The sequence below is a fragment of the Dendrobates tinctorius genome, unplaced genomic scaffold (assembly GCF_039654945.1).
Source record: "Dendrobates tinctorius isolate UK_male_01 unplaced genomic scaffold, ASM3965494v1 ptg000191l, whole genome shotgun sequence".
NCBI lineage: Eukaryota > Metazoa > Chordata > Amphibia > Anura > Dendrobatidae > Dendrobates > Dendrobates tinctorius.
In genome coordinates this window covers 9,423,496-9,448,097 of record NW_027361858.1, presented here as the reverse complement: position 1 = coordinate 9,448,097, position 24,602 = coordinate 9,423,496, and the positions used below count along the sequence as shown (strand labels likewise).

At 40.9% G+C, this 24,602-nt stretch overlaps 1 protein-coding gene across 1 annotated transcript in view; it reads right to left on the bottom strand.

Moving 5' to 3' along the window:
• The window catches only part of MUSK (muscle associated receptor tyrosine kinase), a 384,027-nt gene that overhangs the window by 238,063 nt on the left and 121,362 nt on the right, over positions 1–24,602 (bottom strand). The window contains exons 3-4 of the mRNA XM_073552439.1: positions 11,929–12,080; positions 9,435–9,562 (exon numbers count right to left, since the gene is read on the bottom strand). Coding sequence (XP_073408540.1) covers positions 9,435–9,562; positions 11,929–12,080 — 280 coding nt within the window. The remainder of the gene's footprint in view (positions 1–9,434; positions 9,563–11,928; positions 12,081–24,602) is intronic.

Here is a 24,602-nt window from a genome sequence, read left to right as displayed (position 1 = left end):
ACTCTTCATGAGTTAAAAGATTAGTATTGTTGTTTCTAAATGATTATGAACTTGTTTTCTTTGCATTATTTGAGGTCTGAAAGCACTGTTTATTTTTTCTTAAATTTGACCATTTTTCTTTGCCAAAAAATAATTAAAAAAAGATTATTGCCTGGAAATTCGGAGACATGTTGTCAGAAGTTTATAGACTAAAAAAATATACTTATAAAGAGAAAAATCAGACAAACTGAACATTTGAAAGTGGTCTTTTAATTTTTTCCAGCTCTGTATATGAGTTATTTTTCCGTGTGACAAGATGTAGTTTTCAGTAGTGTCATTTCGTGATACATGCTACTATTTGATCCTTTTTATTACACTTTCTGTTGGAAGTGAAATGATCAATAGATCCAGAATTTATGGATTTGGTGATCAAATTGATGCTAAGTGATTCAAGCAGAATTTTATGAAATTTACAAGTCAAAAATAATTTGAACATTTTACGAAATATATATTGGTGTATATATTAGGGTGGTTTCACATTTGCATTTAAGGCCGCAGCGTCATCCTGCGCACGGCCGCCGCTAAGCCCCGCCCCCTGCCATGCCTCCGCCAGTAGCTCCACCTACGGGCGCATGACGCTGCATGCGTCCTGCGTCCCCTATCTTTAGTACTGGGGACGCAGGCCATGCGCAGGTATGCTTTTTGCGGCGCATGCGTCCTTTTGACGCTGCGCCGAGCGCACCAAATTGCAACCTGTTGCATTTGGCGCTGGTCAGTGCAGCGTCAAAAGGACGCATGCGCCGCCAAACGCATACCTGCGCACGGCCTGCGTCCCCAGTGCTAAAGATAGGGGACGCAGGAAGAATGCAGCGTCATGCGCCCGTAGGTGGAGCTACTGGCGGAGGCATGGCAGGGGGCGGGGCTTAGCGGCGGCCGTAAATGCAAATGTGAAACCACCCTTAGTGATGAGCGAGTATACTCATTGCTCGGGTGTCCTCTGAGTATTTTGGCGTGCTCAGAGATTTAGTTTGTGTCAGCACAGCTGCATGATTTGTGGCTGCTGGACAATTTGAATACATGTGAGGATTGCCTGTCTGTTAGGGAATTCCCACATGTATTCAGCCTGTCTAGCAGCTGCAATTCAATGAATTTCCACAAAAATTTAAAATAACCAATAAATTTCGTTCAACTTCACAATTCTGTTTCACTTGGTGATTCTTCACCAAAAATTTACATTTGGTATCTTCATGTTTGAAGCATGATATGTGGGAAAAGGTTGAAAAGTTCCAGGGGGCCGAATACTTTAACAAGGCACTATATATATATATATATATATATATATATATAGCAAAAATTAAGAGACCACTGCACAGTTTAACAAGAACATTCAGTTCCAGTGTCATGTCAGTTGAATTCCAACCAGAGTACACCTCATTCTACTTAATGTGCTTTGATTAGGTGATCACCTGAACCAAATCTTATTTAATGAGGGAAAGTATAACAAACCCTGCTGTGGTTTTCACAATCCTCTTGCAATAGGACAAACTGGAAAGCAAAACAAGTGCTAGTAATATCCCCAAAGTAATAGGAATGCAAAAATAACTTTTAACCATGCCAAAGGAGTTGAAAAGAAAAATCTTGGGTGAGGAAAAGAAGGACTCAATTCTGGCTTTACTAGCAGAGGTATACAGTGAGCGCCATGCTGCCTCTATCCTTAAAATTTCTAAGACGATAGTCTATTACAACAAGTTCAAGCAGCAGTGGGGACAACAAAGCTACAGACTGGCAGTGGGTGAAAACGACTTTCCACTGACCGGGATGACTCATCTTATTCGAATGTCACTCAGCAACTACAGGATGACATCAAGTGACCTACAAAAGGAATGGCAAATGGCAGCTGAGGTGAAGTGCACGGCAAGAACAGTTATTAACAGGATCCTAGAGGCTGGGCTTAAGTCATGTAAAGCTAGAAAAATGCCTTTCATCAATGAGAAGCAAAGGAGAGCCAGGCTGGAGTTTGCTAAAGACCATAAGGATTGGACCATAGAGGACTTGAGTAAAGTAATCTTCTCTGATGAGTCTGATTTTCAGCTTTGCCCAACACCTTGTCGTCTAATGGTTAGACGAAGACCCGGAGAGGTGTACAAGGCACAGTGTCTTGCACCCACTGTGAAATTTGGTGGAGGATTGGTGATGATCTGGGGTTACTTCAGCAAGGCTGGAATTGTGAAGGTTAATCTTTGCGAAGGATGTATGAATCAAGCCGAATACAAGGTTATCCTGGAAAAACAGTTGAATCCTTCTACTCAGGCAATGTTCCCCAACTCTGAGGAATGTTTTTTCAAGCAGGACAATGTGACATGCCAAACAGCTAGGTCGATCAATGGGTGGATGAAGGACCACCATATCAGCTCCCTGTCATGGCCAGCCCAATCGCCAGACCTGAACCCCATTGAAAACCTCTGGAATGTAATCAAGAGGAAGATGGATAGTCACAATCCATCAAACAAAAAGAACTGCTTCAATTTTTGTACCAGGAGTGACATAAGGTCACCCAAGAGCAGTGTGAAAGACTGGTGGAAAGCATGCCGAGACATGGTTATTTCACGAAATATTGATTTCTGAACTTTTTCTCAGTTAAAACATTAGTATTGTTGTTTCTAAATGATTAAGAACTTGTTTTCTTAGCGTTATTTGAGGTCTGCAAGCACTGCATTCTTTTTTGTTATTTTGACCCTTTCTCATTTTCTGAAAAAAATATATAAAATGTATTGCTTGGAAATTTGGAGACATGTTGTCAGTAGTTTATAGAATATATATATGGCTTGTATAAAGACTGATGCATTCAATGCAGCAGTTATTTTAGGCTATTTTTAAGATAGTGGCAGTGTGTTGCAGCTCAGGAATAAAGATAGGAAGAGAAAGCCCTAGGCTATGTGCACACGGTGCGGATTCTGCTGTGGAATTTTCTGCGCAGGTTTTGCTAAATCTGCAGGTAAAATGACCTGCGTTTTAGTGCAGCTTTAGGCCCTGTGCACACGGTGCAGATTCTGTGCAGTTCTGCAGCAGATTTGGCCCTGCAGAACTGCAGCAGAAAAGCAAGTGATGTACAGTACCATTTAAGGCTATGTAAAACAAAAAAGGCTGTGCACATGCTGCAGATTTTTCTGCGCAGATTTGGTGCAGAATAAAAGAAGCAGCATGTCGCTTCTTTTGTGCGGTTTTGCTGCAGTTTTCCACCTGCTCCATCATAGAAATCTGCAGGTGGAAACTGCAGGGGAAATCCGAGCTAAATCTGCGCTAAATCTGCACTAAATCTGCACTAAAACTGCAGGTAAAACGCAGGTCATTTTACCTGCAGATTTAGCAAAATCTGCGCTGAAAATCCCACAGCAGAATCAGCACCGTGTGCACATAGCCTTTGTGCAGATTAGTGCAGTTTTTGTGCGGATTTCCCCTGCAGTTTCCACCTGCAGATTTCTATAATGGAGCAGGTGGAAAACTGCAGCAAAACCGCACAAAAGAAGCGACATGCTGTTTCTTTTATTCCGCACCAAATCTGCGTAGAAAAATCTGCAGCATGTGCACAGCGGTTTTTTTTTTACATAGCCTTAAATGCTACTGTACATCACGTGCAGTTCTGCAGGGCCAAATCTGCTGCAGAACTGCACAGAATCTGCACCGTGTGCACAGGCCCGGCCCTGTGCACATGATGCAGATTCTGTGCAGTTCTGCAGCAGATTTGGCCCTGCAGAACTGCAGCAGAACTGCACGTGATGTACAGTAGCATGAGGCTATGTAAAACAAAAAACGCTGTGCACATGCTGCAGATTTATCTGCGCAGATTTGGTGCGGAATAAAAGAAGCAGCATGTCGCTTCTTTTGTGCGGTTTTGCTGCAGTTTTCCACCTGCTCCATTATAGAAATCTGCAGGTGGAAAAACTGCAGGGGAAAACCGCACAAAAACTGCACTTATCTGCACTAAAACTGCAGGTAAAATGCAGGTAATTGTGCTGATGTAAAGTAGACATGTGGGAAATGTTATTTATTAAGAAATTTATGTGACACATCTCTCTGATTTAAGGGCATAAAAATTTAAAGTTTTAAAATTGCAAAATTTTCGCCATATTTCCATTCTTTTCATAAATAAACACAAGACATGTCGAAGAAATTTTACCACTAACATGAAGTACAATATGTCACGAAAAAACAATCTCAGAATCAGCGGGATCCGTTAAAGCGTTCCAGAGTTATAACCTCATAAAGGGACAATGGTCAGAATTGTAAAAATTGGCCTGGTCATTAAGCTGCAAACTGGCTCTGTCACTAAGGGGTTAATTGGGCTGTTGATTACAATCAGGCTACCATCTGTTTCTATGCTAAGCTCACTTTGACATTACTATGGCTATATTTGGGGGTTAGAAGCAGACCTCTGAGTATAATACACATTTTTCCAGAGCAATTGGAGTATCTGTGATTTGCAGCTAATTCCACTGCCACAAATCAATTTTGTTTTTTAAAATTGCCCAACCTGGCGAGTTTGATTTTGGTCATCTCTACTATTTACCATTTAGTGTAACTGACATAATTTTATTCTGAAGAGTCAGTACAATTATGATGATACTTTTGCAAAAATAAGAACTCTTTGTAGAAGAAAAATTTTGTGATTTGCAATAATCTGAGATCTATATTGCTTCCGACTTGTACGAAGGCTTTGGATTTGACTTGTGACAATTTTGAGGTCTTACTTTTTTATCAGTTTTATTATTTTTTTTTTTTAGTTAGAGTGTGAATAAAAACAGGACTTTTGCCATTATTTTTATGTTTTATTTATTATGTTCACTATGCTACATAAATTATGATACTGGTGTATAGTACAAGTTAATATGATTATATTTTGTTTTGCTACTTTTGCACAAAAAATATTTTTAAAAGAAATATTTTTTTTTCAATTGTAATATTCTGTGAGCCACAACCTTTTCATTTTTCTGTCGAAGGAGCTACTGTACATGAGATTTAATTTTTTTGTTCAATGAGCTGTACTTTTTATTGGTAATATTTTGTGATACTCACAAATTTTAGATAATTTTTTTAATAGATTTTGTGAGACAGAATAAATAAAAAGCTATATTCAGTCATTGTTTTTTGTATTTTTGTGGCATTTATCATGTGAATTAAATATTGTTACTGTTTGTTCATTAGATTAAACCTTTCTTTTTAGAAAAGTAGGAATGTTATTTTTTACTTTTAGATTTTTTTAAATTACTATATAATTATTTTGACTCTATTTATTGTTCCACAAGGCAATTTGAGCATACATTCCTTTGTTCAAATAAACAATACACTGTATTGTTTATGTAGTGCAGTGCATTACCTTAGTACTGTATAAGGGCTCATACTCACTTGCAAGAGACTCGCACTGCCACCGCCACTGGGACCGGAGCAAGCGGCTACATGTATTTCTATGCAGCCGCACGCTCCGGTCCGAGTGCCGGTGGCCATGCCTGGTTTTCATGTGAGAGACTCGCATGAGAATCATGCGAGTCTCTCGCAAGTGAGTATGAGCCCTTAGATCCTGCATCTGGCTGGATTTAATAGCCCTTGTTCTACGGCAGACCCAGAGGAAATAGGGTGATAGAGCACACTCTCTTTTGGTCATAGCTTGTAAGGGATGAACTTTAGCTGCTGTAGAGTGCATAGCCAATCAACGGAGCATTGACCGAGCTTGCGTATCTCTGCTCCATTCAAAATGAGGCCCTTCAAGGCACCATTCTGAGTTCCAGGACTCTCTTCATAGGATCATTGGGGTCCCAGCAGTTGGACCTTATGTAAATAGGATAACTTGCTATTTTGGGAATACAATTTAAAATAAAATATTGCACTAAATTTTACTCTAATTTTTGACATATTTAACCCCTTTCCTACATTGGACGTAATATACCATCCATTTGACCTGGGACCTAAGTCACAAGGACAGAATATAACGTCACGCGCGATCAGCGGTGCTCATGGAGGGAGTGCCACTGATCGCGGCCGGGTGTCAGCTAATTATCATAGCTGACACCCGGCACTATGTGTCAGGGGGGGGTCACGGACTGCCCCCGACACGTTAACCCCTGGCACACTGTGATCAAACATGATCACAGTGTACCGGGGGAATAGGAGAGAAGCGCTGCATTGCTCTGAGAGTCTCCTTCCTGCAGGCCCCCAGATCCAATATGGCCATGGGGGCCTTCAGGGTCCTGCAGGGAGGTGGCTTCCTCACTGCCTGCTGAAAGCAGGCATGAGGAAGCCTGCTGCAGCACCTGTCAGGTCGCCGATCTGACACAGCACTGTTCTAAGGCCGGAGTCACACTGGCGAGGAATACGGGTGCGTGAGAGGCGCAAAAAGCACGCATTAGACACGGACAAATGATTCTCTATGGGGTCCCTCGCACCAGCCGTATATTTCTCATCAGTATTCTACGCTCCGTGCCACTCGCAGCATGCTGCGATTGTCAGCGTACTACGGCCGTAATACGCCAATGCAAGTCTATGGGTGCGCAAAAAATACGGATTACACACGGACCACACGTGTGACTTGCGAGAAATACGCACCCGGTGTCTTTTAGCAAAGCCGGCAATTCAGTGCGCTATACAGTAAACTCACACTGACTGTTTTAATAAAGAAATGAAAGAATAGATATAGACACATAGAATACATATATATATATGTATGCATTCTATGTGTCTATATCTATTCTTTCATTTCTTTATTAAAACTGTCATAGGGCTCCATTATATGTCCATTTTGCAAGCCTGCGAGAAAATCTCACCATACGGATGCCATACGGATTACATACGGGTGCTGACATGCGCAAAATACGCGACCACACCTTGATTACGGATGACATACGGAGCACTGTTTAGGGGTCTGTCATCCGTATTACGCATGTAATCTACGGACCGTATTTTACGCAGGTTAGTGTGACTCCAGCCTAAGTGTCAGATCGCCGATCTGACACAAGACAGTGATGTCCCCCCTGGGACAATATTATAAATTAAAAAAAAAACACTTGTAAAAATAATTTTAAAAAAATCCCAAAATAAAAAAAAAATATTCCCTAATAAATTCTTTTTTTTTTCTAAATAAAAAAAACAATAAAAGTACACATATTTAGTATTGCCACATCCGTAGCGACCCACCCTATAAAACTGTCCCACTAGTTAACTCCTTCAGTGAACCCCTTAAAAAAACAGCAAAAAACAATGCTTTATCATCCTACTGCCGAACAAAAAGTGCAATAACGCGCGATCAAAAAGACGTATATAAACAACCATGGTACCGCTAAAAACGTCATCTTGTCCCGCAAAAAATGAGCTGTAGCACAGCGTCATGAGCAAAAAAATAAAAAAGTTATAGCTCACAGAATAAAGGGATGCAAAAATAATTATTTTTTATATAAAATTGATTTTATATTATAAAAGCGTCAAAACATAAAAAAAGACATAAATGAGGTATCGCTGTAATCGTACTGACCCAAAGAATAAAACTGCTTTATCAAGTTTACCACACGCAGAACGATGTAAACGCCCCCCCCAAAAGAAATTCATGAAATGCTGTTTTTTTTCATTCTGCGTCCCAAACATCGGAATAAATAGCGATCTGTCACATGCCCAAAAATAGTACCAATAAAAACGTCAACTCGTCCCACAAAAAATAAGACCTCACATGACTCTGTTGGTCAAAATACAAAAAATTATAGCTTTCAAAATGTGGTGATGCAAAAACTATTTTTACAATAAAAAGCATCTTTTAGCGTATGACAGTTGCCAAGCATAAAAACCCGCTATAAATAGTAAACTAAACCCCCCTTTATGACCCCCTTAGTTAGGGAAAAATAATAAAATAAAAAAAAATGTATTTATTTCCATTTTCCCATTAGGGTTAGGCTTAGAAATAGGGCCAGGGTTAGGGCTAGGGTTAGGGTTAGGGCTAAGGTAAGGGTTAGGACTAGGGCTGAGATTAGGGTTAGGGGTTTGTTGGGGTTAGTGTTGGAGTTAGAATTGGGGGGTTTTCCACTGTTTGGGCACATCAGGGGCTCTCCAAATGCAAAATGGCGTCTGATCTCAACTCCAGCCAGAAAAGTCAAATGGCACTGCTTCTCTCCCGAGCTCTGCCATGTGCCCAAATAGTGGTTTACCCCCACATATGGGGTATCAGCATACTCAGGACAAATTTCACAATAGCCTTTGGTGTCCTGTTTCACTTGGGAAACTAGAAATTGGGGGTGAAAAGATCATTTTTGTGGAAAAAATATGATTTTTTAATTGTACGGCTGTATGTTATAAACTTCTTTGAAGTCCTTGGGGATTCAAAGTTCTCACCACACATCTAGAAAAGTTCCTTGGGGGGGTCTAGTTTCCAAAATAGGGTCATTTGTGAGAGGTTTTCACTGTTTAGGCACATCAGGGGCTCTCCAAATGTGACATGGCGCCTGATCTCAATTCCAGCCAATTTTGCGTTTAAAAAGTAAAACGGCGCTCTTTCCCTTTCGAGCTCTGCCATGCGCCGTAACAGTGGTCCACCCTCACATATCAGGTATCAGCGTACTCAGGACAAATTGCACAATACTTTTTGCAGTCCAATATCCCTGTTACCCTTGGTAAAATAAAAAAAATTGGACCTGAAATAATTTTTTTGTGAAAAAAGTTAAATGTTCATTTTTTTAAACATTCAAAAAATTCCTGTGAAGCACCTGAAGGGTTAATAAACTTCTTGAATGTGGTTTTGAGCACCTTGATGGGTGCAGTTTTTAGAATGGTGTCACTTTTGGGCATTTTCTATCATATAGACCCCTCAAAGTGGCTTCAAATGTGATGTGGTCCCTAAAAATAAAATGGTGTTGTAAAAATGAGAAATCGCTGGTCAACTTTTAAACCTTATAACTTGCTAACAAAAAAAAATTTTGGTTCCGAAATTGTGCTGATGTAAAGTAAACATGTGGGAAATGTTACTTATCAAGTTTTTTGTGTGCCATATCTCTGTGATTTAAGGGCATAAAAAATTCAAAGTTGAAAAATTGCGAAATTTTCAACATTTTCACCAAATTTCTGTTTTTTTCACAAATAAATGCAAGTTATATGAATGAAATTTTACCACGAAGTACAATATGTCACGAGAAAACATTGTCAGAATCACCATGATCCATGGAAGCATTCTGGAGTTATTACCTCATAAAGGGACATAGTCAGAATTGTAAAAATTGGCTCGGGCATTAACGTGCAAACCACCCTTGGGGGTAAAGGGGTTAATATTTGCAAATTTACACTCATAAGAATTAAACTCATGTTGCCATTAATTTTTTATTTTCCCCAAATTAAACCTACACAATAAAAACATGTTTCAATGAATGTTTAGTAATTCCACAAGTTATCATGAAAATGTATTCAACATTGTATATTGTAATGCTTACCTTAACAGCATTTTCTCCTTTAATCCATGATACAGATGGTTTGGGATTTCCCAGATTATTGCAAGGGAGGACTGCTTTTACTCCTTCTATGAGTTTTGCATTCATTGGTGGGCGGGTAATTTTTGGTTCTAAAAATATAAATAAAATATAGAGTGCTGCAAAATATGTTGGTGCCATATAAATAAAGATTATTAGGAAATAAAAACTACAACGGAATAAACATAAACATCTGCATAAAATATTTTATTTTCATTAGATAAAATATGGAGCTTCAATGTGACGGGTAGGAGATCTCTGAACCATGAATGATAATCTGAGACTCTACAATGAATATACACAGTCTAACAATAAATAAAAGCAGTCATTATTCATAAATTATGAAAAAAAAAATATTCCAGAACGGCAATCAACCAATAAAGTTGTAAAGTATAAGACTAATACAAAAGTGTTGCCTCCATACTCATTTTTCTTATATGAATGACATATGTATATATTTAATTAACGGTTAAACGGTTAATCTGTAGGTTAATAGCGTTGTTAACCTGCCTGGTGCCTGCATTTAGCCAAACGCTGTGGGGAAAAAATGAACTTTATTCCCCTCTGCAGCATCTGGCTTCAACCATGGGGACGGCATGGGTTCAGTTACAGAGTGGCGGCTGTAACCGACCTACCGGCCCAGATTGATACTGGCTCTGTATTGGGTCTGACTGTAAGTCATGGTTGGGGAGTAGTTACAGCCGCTGCTCTGTGACTGAACCCGAGCCGGCACCGCCCCGTGACTGAAACCGGGATGCCGCTGGGGGGAAATAAAGTTCATTTTCTCCCCTAAGCGTTTTTCCAATCTGTCAGTAATCTGCAGGTTAATAGCATTTTTTTCTGGTGACAAGTTACCTTTAACTATTTGGAGACATATTTTATATTACAAAATTCAAAACATGTTTTTGTGCTCCCTCCATCAATTCTGTTAACTGGTAAAGAAATTAAAAACAGCAAAAATAATAGTTAATGAATAAAAAAAATAAAAAACTCTGTGTTATTTAAACTGCGTAATTTTTCACAAATTCAAAGTGAATATATATTTTATTCTGAGCATATTTAAAAAAAAAATGAAATATTCCTATTTCAGTAAGCATGTCCACTTTTCCCTGTGTCATTTCTTAATATTACACACAACTTAGTTTATGGACATCTTTGATTTCTTCGCCTGTGTGGATTACCAACATCTCGTGAGAATTCCATGTCAATATCCCCTTTACAAAATTAGTGACAGGTTCATGACTTATTTCACCTGCTGTCTATACTTGGAAGGTGGGTTTAGGGCAGATAACAGTTATTTTTTTGGAAGGAGAATTATACTGTATAAGAATATGTAGGATATCAACACTATAAGGTTACAGATATGCAGTATACCCAATGCCAATGTCTGGGCTCTTTGGTGGTGGCTGTATGCCATTATCTTCATTTAGGCTATGATTACACATCATTGTAGCATACATTCAAAGGCGCCATGGGAGCTTATGTTTGAAGCTCTACAAAGCAGTATTGAGGTGTATCTGCTGAAGGGGTCATTGACTATAATTATGCAGACAGTGTCACAGTGTCTTGGTGCGTCTCGGTGCCCACCTCAATTTTGCCAAAAATTATGTCTGTTAGAATACACTGTGACTTGGTCTGCATCATTAATATTCAATGGCCCCATCAGCATTTTGCAGATCTTCAGACACAAGCCTATTTGGAAGTAGTAACTGAAAGTATGCTAAAGCACTATGTGAACATAGCCGTAAGGTGATTTCACATTGCGTTTTGGCACCCGTTCAGTGACCCTGGTGGGGCCAACGGATCATTGAATTTAATGGTGTCAATAGAGCAAACGCGTGCTCTGATGAAATCATTTCCAGGCATATACGTCTACTGGAATCAGACACTCAGACGTAATAGACTGCATTTGGTGTATCCACCTCCAGTAGGCGTATGTACACTCTTTCGGTACAATTACAGACTATGACCACACTGGCACATACATCCAAATCCCATTTTGTGGGGGTTCGGATGTAGCCCCAATGGGGCTATTGACTGGGTGCTAACATGCACTTTTCTGTATTTTAACTCCCATTCATTGTAGCTGTCATAAAGCACGCATGACAAAGCACACAAAAGACATCTAAGAAATGATATTGCCTTAAACATAACCACTGCTGGGAAAGATAAAAAAAAGGAATATCCTTTCTACATACTTAAATCTAATGAATGAAACTAAAATGAAATTGTTGATGTGCTCCAATTAATTCTGCCAAATCCTCTCTAAAAACAATTAAACAAAACTATAACTGGAACCCAGAGAATCTATTCATGCTCCATGCACACATTTGCAGAGCTGGATCATTTTCAGATGTTTTGAAAGCATTCAAAGACTGACAGGCTTGCTAATTTGGTTTTAAGGAGTGAACAACTGTTGGCACAGACTGAACTCATTTTTATTATCACTGACACTTACTCATTTTCACTTGCAAAGCTCCACAGCTTTTTGCTGGATCTCCAACACCATTTTTTGCCAGGCAACAGTAAACACCGTCATCACCTTCCTCCACACTTAGAATGGTCAAGAGTTGCCCGTTTTCTCGAATGCTGTAGCGTGTATCAAACAACCTGTAGAAATGGTGTAAATTCTATTGGTTAACAACTGGATGATTTTTGTTCACATTGTATGTTATCTATTATTAATTCACAATTATGAGTCAGTGCATTGTGATTGTGAATAATGTAACTTCTATTTCCCTACAAGCATGTGTGGGTGTTAGTTCCATATATAAAAGTAAATGAACCTAAGGGGCACCACAGAAGATATAACTTTCTACTTTTGATTTACTGGATTTTGTATAATTAAACAAATGCCAACATATTTGATTTATAATACTGTTACAATCACAATATCAAAAGATTCATGTTACAAACTCGGCTTGATTGACAAGTCTCTCGTATACTAGGAGGAGACAAGTCAATCAATCCAAACTGCATGAGGACAGCATGACACAGAATCGTCCTGATGACATGTCTCCCTTTCCTTGGAAGCAACCACACAATCTAATATATAAAGCTGAATGTGTGTGTGTGTGTATGTATGTGTGTATGTCCGGGATTGGCATCTGCACCGTCGCAGCTACAGCCACAAAATTTGGCACAGTCACACGTCTGGACCCCGAGAGCATCATAGGCTATGTTGTGAGGCGAAATTTTAACCCTGCGCATTCCAATTCACCAAACAATTTTGCCCCTATCTACATAATGGGGGAAAAAGGGAAAGGAAAAGTGTTGGAAGCAAATTGACAGCTGCCAGATGTGAACAAGGGGGACTTAAAGAATGAGAGCGATGGCGCCAAAGAGTATATACTGTACAATTGCTAAGGTGGGGCCCTGACATGGGATACTCACCACACACGGGGATATGAACACACACACAAAATGTGCCACACACTACCATGTGCTTCAACACATATACCACCCTCACACACATTTCACCACACATACACCAACCTCGCCACATAAAAGTCGAAGCACAAAAGTCGCCACTCAAAACTCGCCACGCTGTTCCAGAGCTGTTTAAAAGATGAAAAATGAGCTGTGATTGGTTGCTATCAGCAACAGTTTTCTTTGTAGACAGTTGTGGTAACTGAGGCCTATTATTCTTATCATTTCTATGGTGTTATCGTCCTTCTGTAAAGCTGGAAATAACACAATTTATTACCGTGCCAACACAGACCACCCTCTGACACAGACTGCAAGGGGAGCCCAGTATCACACAGGATAGGATTAGATACACGGCTCAGCAGTCAGTATCACACAGGATAGGATTAGATACACAGCTCAGCAGTCAGTGTCACACAGGATAGGATTAGATACACAGCTCAGCAGTCAGTATCACACAGGAGAGGATTAGATACACGGCTCTGCAGTCAGTATCACACAGGATAGGATTAGACACACGGCTCAGCAGGCAGTATCACACAGGATAGGATTAGATACACAGCTCAGCAGACAATATCACACAGGATAGGATTAGATACACGGCTCAGCAGTCAGTATCACACAGGATAGGATTAGACACACGGCTCAGCAGGCAGTATCACACAGAATAGTATTAGATACACGGCTCAGCAGACAGTATCACACAGGATAGGATTAGCTACACAGCTCAGCAGTCAGTATCACACAGGATAGGATTAGATAAAAGGCTCAGCAGGCAGTATCACACAGGATAGGATTAGACATATGGCTCAGCAGGCAGTATCACACAGAATAGGACTAGATACACAGCTCAGCACACAGTATCACACAGGATAGGATTAGACACATGGCTCAGCAGTCAGTATCACACAGGATAGGATTAGCTACACAGCTCTGCAGTCAGTATCACACAGGATAGGATTAGACATATGGCTCAGCAGGCAGTATCACACAGGATAGGATTAGATACACAGCTCAGCAGGCAGTATCACACAGGAGAGGATTATATACATGGCTCAGCAGGCAGTATCACACAGGATAGGATTAGATACACAGCTCAGCAGTCAGCATCACACAGGATAGGATTAGATACATAGCTCAGCAGTCAGTATCACACAGGATAGGATTAGATTTGCAGCTCAGCAGTCAGCATCACACAGGATAGGATTAGATACACAGCTCAGCAGTCAGTATCACACAGGAGAGGATTAGATACACGGCTCAGCAGGCAGTATCACATAGGATAGGATTAGATACACAGCTCAGCAGTCAGAATCACACAGGATAGGATTAGATACACAGCTCAGCAGTCAGCATCCCACAGGATAGGATTAGATACACGGTTCAGCAGACAGTATCACACGGGATAGGATTAGATATGCAGCTCAGCAGTCAGCATCACACAGGATAGGATTAGATACACGGCTCAGCAGTCAGTATCACACAGGATAGGATTAGATAAACGGCTCAGCAGGCAGTATCACACAGGATAGGATTAGACATATGGCTCAGCAGGCAGTATCACACAGAATAGGATTAGATACACAGCTCAGCACACAGTATCACACAGGATAGGATTAGACACATGGCTCAGCAGTCAGTATCACACAGGATAGGATTAGCTACACAGCTCAGCAGTCAGTATCACACAGGATAGGATTAGACATGGCTCAGCAGGCAGTATCACACAGGATAGGATTAGATACACAGCTCAGCAGGCAGTATCACACAGGAGAGGATTATATACACGGCTCAGCAGGCAGTATCACACAGGATAGGATTAGATACACAGCTCAGCAGTCAGCATCACACAGGATAGGATTAGATACATAGCTCAGCAGTCAGTATCACACAGGATAGGATTAGATTTGCAGCTCAGCAGTCAGCATCACACAGGATAGGATTAGATACACAGCTCAGCAGTCAGTATCACACAGGAGAGGATTAGATACACGGCTCAGCAGGCAGTATCACATAGGATAGGATTAGATACACAGTTCAGCAGTCAGAATCACACAGAATAGGATTAGATACACAGCTCAGCAGTCAGGATCACACAGGATAGGAATAGATACACGGCTCAGCAGACAGTATCACACAGGATAGGATTAGATACACTGCTCAGCAGTCAGTATCACACAGGATAGGATTAGATACATGGCTCAGCAGTCAGTATCACACAGGATAGGATTAGATACACGGCTCAGCAGACAGTATCACACAGAATAGGATTAGATCCATGGCTCAGCAGTCAGTATCACACAGGAGAGGATTAGATACACAGCTCAGCAGACAGTATGACACAGGATAGGATTAGATACACAGCTCAGCAGTCAGTATCACACAGGATAGGATTAGATACACAGCTCAGCAGTCAGTATCACACAGGATAGGATTAGATACACAGCTCAGCAGTCAGCATCACACAGGATAGGATTAGATACACGGTTCAGCAGACAGTATCACACGGGATAGGATTAGATATGCAGCTCAGCAGACAGTATCACACAGAATAGTATTAGATACACGGCTCAGCAGACAGTATCACACAGGATAGGATTAGATATACAGCTCAGCAGTCAGTATCACACAGGATAGGATTAGATAAACAGCTCAGCATTCAGTATCACACAGGATAGGATTAGATATGCAGCTCAGCAGACAGTATCACACAGAATAGGATTAGATATGCAGCTCAGCAGTCAGTATCACACAGAATACAGTCATATGTTATAGTTTGGGCACCCCTATTAATGTTAACCTTTTTTCTTTATAACAATTTTGGTTTTTGCAACAGCTATTTCAGTTTCATACAGTGGGGAAAAAAAGTATTTAGTCAGTCAGCAATAGTGCAAGTTCCACCACTTAAAAAGATGAGAGGCGTCTGTAATTTACATCATAGGTAGACCTCAACTATGGGAGACAAACTGAGAAAAAAAAATCCAGAAAATCACATTGTCTGTTTTTTTTTCATTTTATTTGCATATTATGGTGGAAAATAAGTATTTGGTCAGAAACAAAATTTCATCTCAATACTTTGTGATATATCCTTTGTTGGCAATGACAGAGGTCAAACGTTTTCTGTAAGTCTTCACAAGGTTGCCACACACTGTTGTTGGTATGTTGGCCCATTCCTCCATGCAGATCTCCTCTAGAGCAGTGATGTTTTTTGCTTTTCGCTTGGCAACACGGACTTTCAACTCCCTCCAAAGGTTTTCTATAGGGTTGAGATCTGGAGACTGGCTAGGCCACTCCAGGACCTTGAAATGCTTCTTACGAAGCCACTCCTTCGTTGCCCTGGTGGTGTGCTTTGGATCATTGTCATGTTGAAAGACCCAGCCACGTTTCATCTTCAATGCCCTTGCTGATGGAAGGAGGTTTGCACTCAAAATCTCACGATACATGGCCCCATTCATTCTTTCATGTACCCGGATCAGTCGTCCTGGCCCCTTTGAAGAGAAACAGCCCCAAAGCATGATGTTTCCACCACCATGCTTTACAGTAGGTATGGTGTTTGATGGATGCAACTCAGTATTCTTTTTCCTCCAAACACGACAAGTTGTGTTTCTACCAAACAGTTCCAGTTTGGTTTCATCAGACCATAGGACATTCTCCCAAAACTCCTCTGGATCATCCAAATGCTCTCTAGCAAACTTCCGACGGGCCCGGACATGTACAGGCTTAAGCAGTGGGACACGTCTGGCACTGCAGGATCTGAGTCCATGGTGGCGTAGTGTGTTACTTATGGTAGGCCTTGTTACATTGGTCCCAGCTCTCTGCAGTTCATTCACTAGGTCCCCCCGCGTGGTTCTGGGATTTTTGCTCACCGTTCTTGTGATCATTCTGACCCCACGGGGTGGGATTTTGCGTGGAGGACCAGATCGAGGGAGATTATCAGTGGTCTTGTATGTCTTCCATTTTCTAATTATTACTCCCACAGTTGATTTCTTCACTCCAAGCTGGTTGGCTATTGCAGATTCAGTCTTCCCAGCCTGGTGCAGGGCTACAATTTTGTTTCTGGTGTCCTTTGACAGCTCTTTGGTCTTCACCATAGTGGAGTTTGGAGTCAGACTGTTTGAGGGTGTGCACAGGTGTCTTTTTATACTGATAACAAGTTTAAACAGGTGCCATTACTACAGGTAATGAGTGGAGGAAAGAGGAGACTCTTAAAGAAGAAGTTACAGGTCTGTGAGAGCCAGAAATCTTGATTGCTTGTTTCTGACCAAATACTTATTTTCCACCATAATATGCAAATAAAATGAAAAAAAAAACAGACAATGTGATTTTCTGGATTTTTTTTTCTCAGTTTGTCTCCCATAGTTGAGGTCTACCTATGATGTAAATTACAGACGCCTCTCATCTTTTTAAGTGGTGGAACTTGCACTATTGCTGACTGACTAAATACTTTTTTTCCCCACTGTATATCTAATAACTGATGGACTCAGTTATATTTCTGGATTCAAATGAGGTTTATTGTACTAACAGAAAATGTGCAATCTGCATTTAAACAAAATTTGACCGGTGCAAAAGTATGGGCACCCTTATCATTTTCTTGATTTGAACACTCCTAACTACTTTTTACTGACTTCCTGAAGCACTAAATTGGTTTTGTAACCTCATTGAGCTTTGAACTTCATAGCCAGGTGTATCAAATCATGAGAAAAGGTATTTAAGGTGGCCACTTGCAAGTAGTTCTCCTATTTGATTCTCCTATGAAGAGTGGCATCATGGGCTCCTCAAAACAACTCTCAAATGATCAGAAAATAAAGATTATTCAACATAGCTTTTCAGGGGAAGGATACAAAAAGTTGTCTCAGAGATTTAACCTGTCAGTTTCCACTGTGAGGAACATAGTAAGGAAATGGAAGAACACAGGTACAGTTCTTGTTAAGCCCAGAAGTGGCAGGCCAAGAAAAATATCAGAAAGGCAGAGAAGAAGAATGGTGAGAACAGTCAAGGACAATCCACAGACCACCTCCAAAGACCTGCAGCATCATCTTGCTGCAGATGGTGTCACTGTGCATCGGTCAACAATACAGCACACTTTGCACAAGGAGAAGCTGTATGGGAGAGTGATGCGAAAGAAGCCGTTTCTGCAAGCACACCACAAACAGAGTCGCCTGAGGTATGCAAAAGCACATTTGGACAAGCCAGTTACATTTTGGAAGAAGGTCCTGTGGACTGATGAAAGAAAGATTGAGTTGTTTGGTCATACAAAAAGGCGTTATACATGGAGGCTAAAAAACACAGCAGTCCAAGAAAAACACTTGCTTCCCACAGTAAAATATGTTGGCGGTTCCATCATGCTTTGGGGCTGTGTGGCCAATGCCGGCACCGGGAATCTTGTTAAAGTTGAGGGTCGCATGGATTCAACTCAGTATCAGCAGATTCTTGACAATAATGTGCAAGAATCAGTGACGAAGTTGAAGTTACGCAGGGGATGGATATTTCAGAAAGACAATGATCCAAAACACCGCTCCAAATCTACTCAGGCATTCATGCAGAGGAGCAATTACAATGTTCTGGAATGGCCATCCCAGTCCCCAGACCTGAATATCATTGAACATCTGTGGGATGATTTGAAGCGGGCTGTCCAGGCTCGGCGACCATCAAACTTAACTGAACTGGAATTGTTTTGTAAACAGAAATGGTCACAAATACCTTCATCCAGGATCCAGGAACTCATAAATAGCTACAGGAAGCGACTAGAGGCTGTTACTTTTGCAAAAGGAGGATCTACGAAATATTAATGTCACTTTTATGTTGAGGTGCCCATAGTTTTGCACCGGTCAAGTTTTGTTTAAATGCAGATTGCACATTTTCTGTTAGTACAATAAACCTCATTTGAATCCAGAAATATAACTGAGTCCTTCAGTTATTAGATATATGAAGTTGAAATAGCTGTTGCAAAAACCAAAATTGTTATAAAGAAAAAAGGTTAACATTAATAGGGGTGCCCAAACTTTAACATATGACTGTAGTATTAGATACACGGCTCAGCAGACAGTATCACACAGAATAGGATTAGATCCATGGCTCCGCAGTCAGTATCACACAGGAGAGGATTAGATGCATGTTTTTTCTGTGCAATATAATCATTATAATTTGTTATAGCTAACCACAGTTGGTTACTATACCCAGGCAACGCCGGGCTCTTCAGCTAGTTTCAGAATAAGGCCGGGGTCACACTGGCGAGGAATATGGCCGAGTAAGAGGAGCTACAAGCACGCATTAGACACGGACCAATTATTCTCTATGGGGTCCGTCGCACCAGCCGTATATTTCTCATCCGTATTCTACGCTCCGTGCCAATCGCAGCATGCTGCGATTGTCAGCGTACTACGGCCGTAATACGCCAATGCAAGTCTATGGGTGCGCAAAAAATACGGATTGCACACGGACCACACATGTGACTTGCGAGAAATACGCACCCGGTGTCTTTTAGCAAAGCCGGCAACTCAGTGCGCTATACAGTAAACTCACACTGACAGGTTTAATAAAGAAAGGAAGAATAGATATAGACAAATAGAATATATATATATATATATATGCATTCTATGTGTCTATATCTATTATTTCATTTCTGTTAGAAACCCTGTCATAGGGCTCCATTATATGTCCATTTTGCAAGCCTGCGAGAAAATCTCGGCATACGGATGCCATACGGATTACATATGGATGCTTACATGCGCAAAATACGCGAGCACACCTTGATTACGGATGACATACGGAGCACTGTTTAGGGGCCATTCATCCGTATTACGCATGTAAAATACTGACCGTATTTTGCGTCGGTTAGTGTGACCCCGGCCTAAAACAAAAGTACTTTTCCTCCAAATCGCAGCTGATTTAGAGCTTGTGCAGATGACCGTAAGAATCCGACAAGTGCTATCCATCACCTTGACAGATAGTACCCATGTTATTCTATTAGGCCATGCACATGTTCGATTTTTCTTTATCAAGCAGAGCCAGTTAGGGGTAAAAAAAATTGCAGTATGCCCAAGTTTGTTTTGATATTCAGATAATATTCAGCCATGCAAGTCAATGAGTGTATAGAAAACATCAGACTGTACTGGGATGACATCAGTGTGGTCCGATTTCCACGGACTGACAGTATAGAGAAAATAGAAAAAAAACATTTAGTCCATCTTCTCATCCAAGACAACCAGAGCACGTAATGGCGGCACTGTAATAAAACTCTGATCAGAATTTGATCAGAGTGTGATTTTCAAAATTGACTCGATTCTCTTGGATGAAAAAACATACGGTCCTCTGCACCTAGCCTTATGCAGCACATGGTTAAGGCATAACTAATCTCCTGAAAAGTTCAATTTAATATTTCCTATATAGGAAAGTATTATAGAAGTTTAATTTCTGCTTCCCTTTTCTAGCACTTGATTTCATTTTTATTTGTTTTATTGAGTTAGATCTATGATTTTAATTTTCTGTAATACATAAGTGATGCTTGATCTGTGTATCTACCATATCATGTTCGGAAGCAGTAAAATGGGATAGGAAGGCTTTACATTTATCCACATCCCTCAGCTCCTAGAGATATGGACACTTCTACATAACTGCTTTGACAAGTAGAAGGTGAGCAAACGGAAAATGTTCTGCTCAGCTGTCCTGTGCAAGCACAATTTAGATAAACTCATTGGAAACACATGTACGTGCTGACTAGTGCCAAAAATGTATTTGAAGAACTTATTTGAATTCTTTTTTTCCATTCTAGAAGAAGATTAGGGAGAAAAAATGCACACAAACATTAAAAGGTGTCCAATGTGTGTGTATACTATATTATCTAAAAATGTGGCTATAATTATAATCCTCCACATTCTAGTTATATTTGCGTTATATCTGTTTTGTATCACTACACTTTACTATTCAATGTATCATTCATTGGACCCATCATAATGTCACTTTTCTCTAACTGTAGTAGGGGATCACTAAAAAAAAATCAAGCATGAAGTATTTATATCTTTCATGCCGCAGGCAATTTTCTTTTTTGTTCTTTCCTCTCTTTCTTCTCAAAGCCTAACTATTTTATTTTTCTGCCCACATTGATATGTGAGGGCTTGTTTTTGCAGCACGAGTTGTACTTTTGAATGTCACCTTTCATTTTACTACATAGTGTATTGGAAAATGGTAAAAAAAAATTGTGTGGTGAAATTGTGAAAAAAAACATCATCTTTTGGGAATTGTTTTTACGGTGTGCATTTTGTAGTAAAAATGTCCATGCAATATGATTCTCCTCATCCATACGATTACAGTGATACCAAATTTTTTTGGGTTCTGTTCCCATGTTTCGAGACCCATAACATTTTAATTTTTTGGCAAATGGAGCCGTGTAATAGCTTTTTTTTGTGGGGTGAGATAATGTTTTTATAAGTACTATTTTGGATTAGATGTGACTTTTTTATCACTTATTACAGCCTTTTTTTGTGGAATTGCAGAGATCAAAAAAATTTAATTTTGGCGTTCTTACATTTTTTCCGTTTATGATGTTTACCGATTGGGTTAATTGTTTTTATATTTTGATAAATTGTAGTTTTCTGAACTCGGCTATTTCACATATGTTCATTTTTTAATACCTTTATTTTCGATGGAGGAAAAGGGGGGTGATTTGAACTTTTATTTTTTATTTTTTTCAAATTCTTTAAAACTTTTTTCTTTACCTTTTTATTGATATTGTTAGCCTCCTCAAGGGACTTGAAGATGTGATCTCCTGATCGCTTGTGCTATATACTGTGATGACACAGCATTGCTGCATATAGCTGAAATCATGGTGTTTGAAGCCTGGCCACAGGCCAACCACTGGCTGCCAGTAAGCGGAAATAATTACATGAACGCACAATGCACATGTTAAATGCCAATAACAGAGATTGACAGCAGCATTTAACAAGTCAAGAATCGTGGGCAGAGAACTGCTTTACTCGCGATTCTTAGGACAGATCCTGGCTGTAATACACAGCCATCACCTGCTCGATATGGGGCGGGCTATCTACATTCGTCCACTCCATACACCCTCTCCCGACATGTGCCGTACATGTACGGTGGATGTCATGAAGGGGATATTTTTTGAGATGTGCTATTTCTTAAATGATTTGCCCTATGCTAGAAAATTGTAATTGTGTTTGTTGTACACTAAGTCCTCAGTGTAATTTTGTGATGTGCCCATTTTTTTCTGTCCCCATTGTGTGACTCACAGCTGAAGCTGAGTGAGCAGTGACAAGTAGCATACTGTAAGTCAGGGCAGTTTCACATGTCAGTGGCTTCTGTACGTGTAGTGACAGTTTTCTCATGTACCGGAGACACTGACACACGTAAACCCATTCTAATGAATGGGTCTATGCCAATGTCAGCGGGTTTTCACGGGCCGTGTGTCCATGTGCAAAATATGCTGACTTGTCCGTTTTAAAATGGACACACGGCCTGCAACACGTGCAGCACACGTAGAACTGTTCACACAGTCCTCCGTGCTCACGGACAGCCACCGGGGAAGAAGCGCTACTGTAAGCGCTGTTCCCGGTGTCTGGTGCTGACCGCGGCTGTGATTTTGCTCTTCTGCTTCGCCAGTCTTCATTCCCCAGTCAGTTACAGTCGGGAGCGGCTGTGTTAACAGCGCTCCCTGTTATGAATGAGTCACCGGAGGAGGAAAAAACAAAAATGCAAGCTAAGTCCAGAAAACCAAAGAGGTTGGTAGCTAATGGATTGCAGACCCCTGATCCTATTCACACAACTAACAGTAGCCGTGAAGTGTTCCTACGGTGATCCTAGACACCTTGTCACAGCCGGAGAGCTAAATAAGCCTAAGGAAAGAAAGGGGAAATCTAAACTGCCCCAGAGCAGACCCCAAAGCAATAGACAGCCCCTAACATGTATTGTCGGTGAAAACAGATGAAAACACAAACACAGACAGAAAGACAGGCAGAGCAAACGATGGGGCCCAACTAACTAGATAGGAAAGGACAGAAAAGATGCTGGCTGCAATCCGCAAAAACCCTACCAAAAATGTCCCAACACATCTGATAAGAAAAACGGCCCTGAAGTCACTAGACTTCAAAATCCCTATATCAGCACTCCGATATATTCTGAAGACAGAGCAAAAGAGATTTAACCGATCAGGGACAAAATGGAAATTCAGCAAAGCCCCTGCCGGGGCTGGCTGAACACAAAACTAAGCAAATCAGACAAAATCTCATGGAACAATAACAGAGCAAAACTTAGCTTTCAGAAGACAGGAACTGAACTGGAGGCCAGAGCTCAGAGCAGAGAAATCACCAGCAACCTTACAGGGCGTCGGCAGCCTTATATCCACTCAGAGATTCCGGATGTCCAATCGCAATCCACCTGTTCAGATGACAGGTTTCTCCTATCCAAATCAGTTTCACCACCTCCTTTCACCAGCAGAGGGAGTTCATCAGACATCAAAGGTGAACGGGAAAATGAGCTCACAACAGTACCTCCCCCTTGAGGAGGGGTCACCGAACCCTCATCCACGCCACCAGGCCGATGAGGATGGGCACGATAAAAAGCATGAACCAATCTTTCAGCATGAATATCAGATGCAGAGACCCAAGAATTATCCTCCTGGCCATAACCCTTCCACTTAACCAAATACTGGAGTCTCCGTCTAGCCAGACGAGAATCCAGTATCTTAATCAACCTCATATTCCACATTACCTTCAACCAATACAGGGTCAGGAGGTGCCACCACAGGAACTACTGGCTCAACAAACCTCTTCAACAGAGACTTATGAAACACGTTATGGATCTTAAATGTAAGAGGAAGAGCCAATCGAAAAGAGACCGGATTAAGAATCTCCAAAATCTTGTAAGGTCCAATAAATCTAGGTTTAAACTTTGGAGAAGCCACCTTCATAGAGATATTCTTTGATGACAACCAAACCATATCACCCACCTTAAACCGGGGACCAATAGTCCTATGCCGGTTGGAAAACCACTGGGCCTTTTCCTGGGAGAGAGACAACTTATCCACCACTTGGTCCCAAATCTGGTGCATTCTCTCCACCACAGTGTCAACACCTGGGCAGGCAGAAGACTCCACCTGCCCTGAAGATAATCGAGGCTGAAACCCAAAGTTACAAAAAAAGGTGACATCAAAGTGGCAGAACTAGCTCTATTATTTAAAGCAAATTCAGGCAAGGGCAAAAATGAGACCCAATCATCCTGATCAGCAGAGATAAAACATCTCAAATAAGACTCCAAAGTCTGGTTTGTTCTCTCCGTCTGCCCATTGGTCAGAGGGTGAAACGCAGAGGAGAAGGACAACTGAATTCCCAGCTTGGAACAAAAAGTCCTCCAAAATCTAGAGACAAGCTGAACTCCTCTGTCAGATACAATGTTCTCAGGAATCCCATGCAAGCGAACCACCTGTTGCAAAAACAAGGACACCAACTCTGAGGAAGATGGCAACTTAGGGAGTGGGCCAAGATGGACCATCTTAGAGAATCTATCATAAATCACCCAGATAACAGTCATTCTCTGAGAGACAGGCAGATCAGAAATAAAATCCATTGAAATATGGGTCCATTGCCTCCTGGGCACAGGCAAAGGCATCAACAACCCACTAGAGCGAGAACAAGGTTTAGACCGGGAGCAAGTCCCACAGGACTGCACAAAATTCCTGACATCACGAGATAAGGT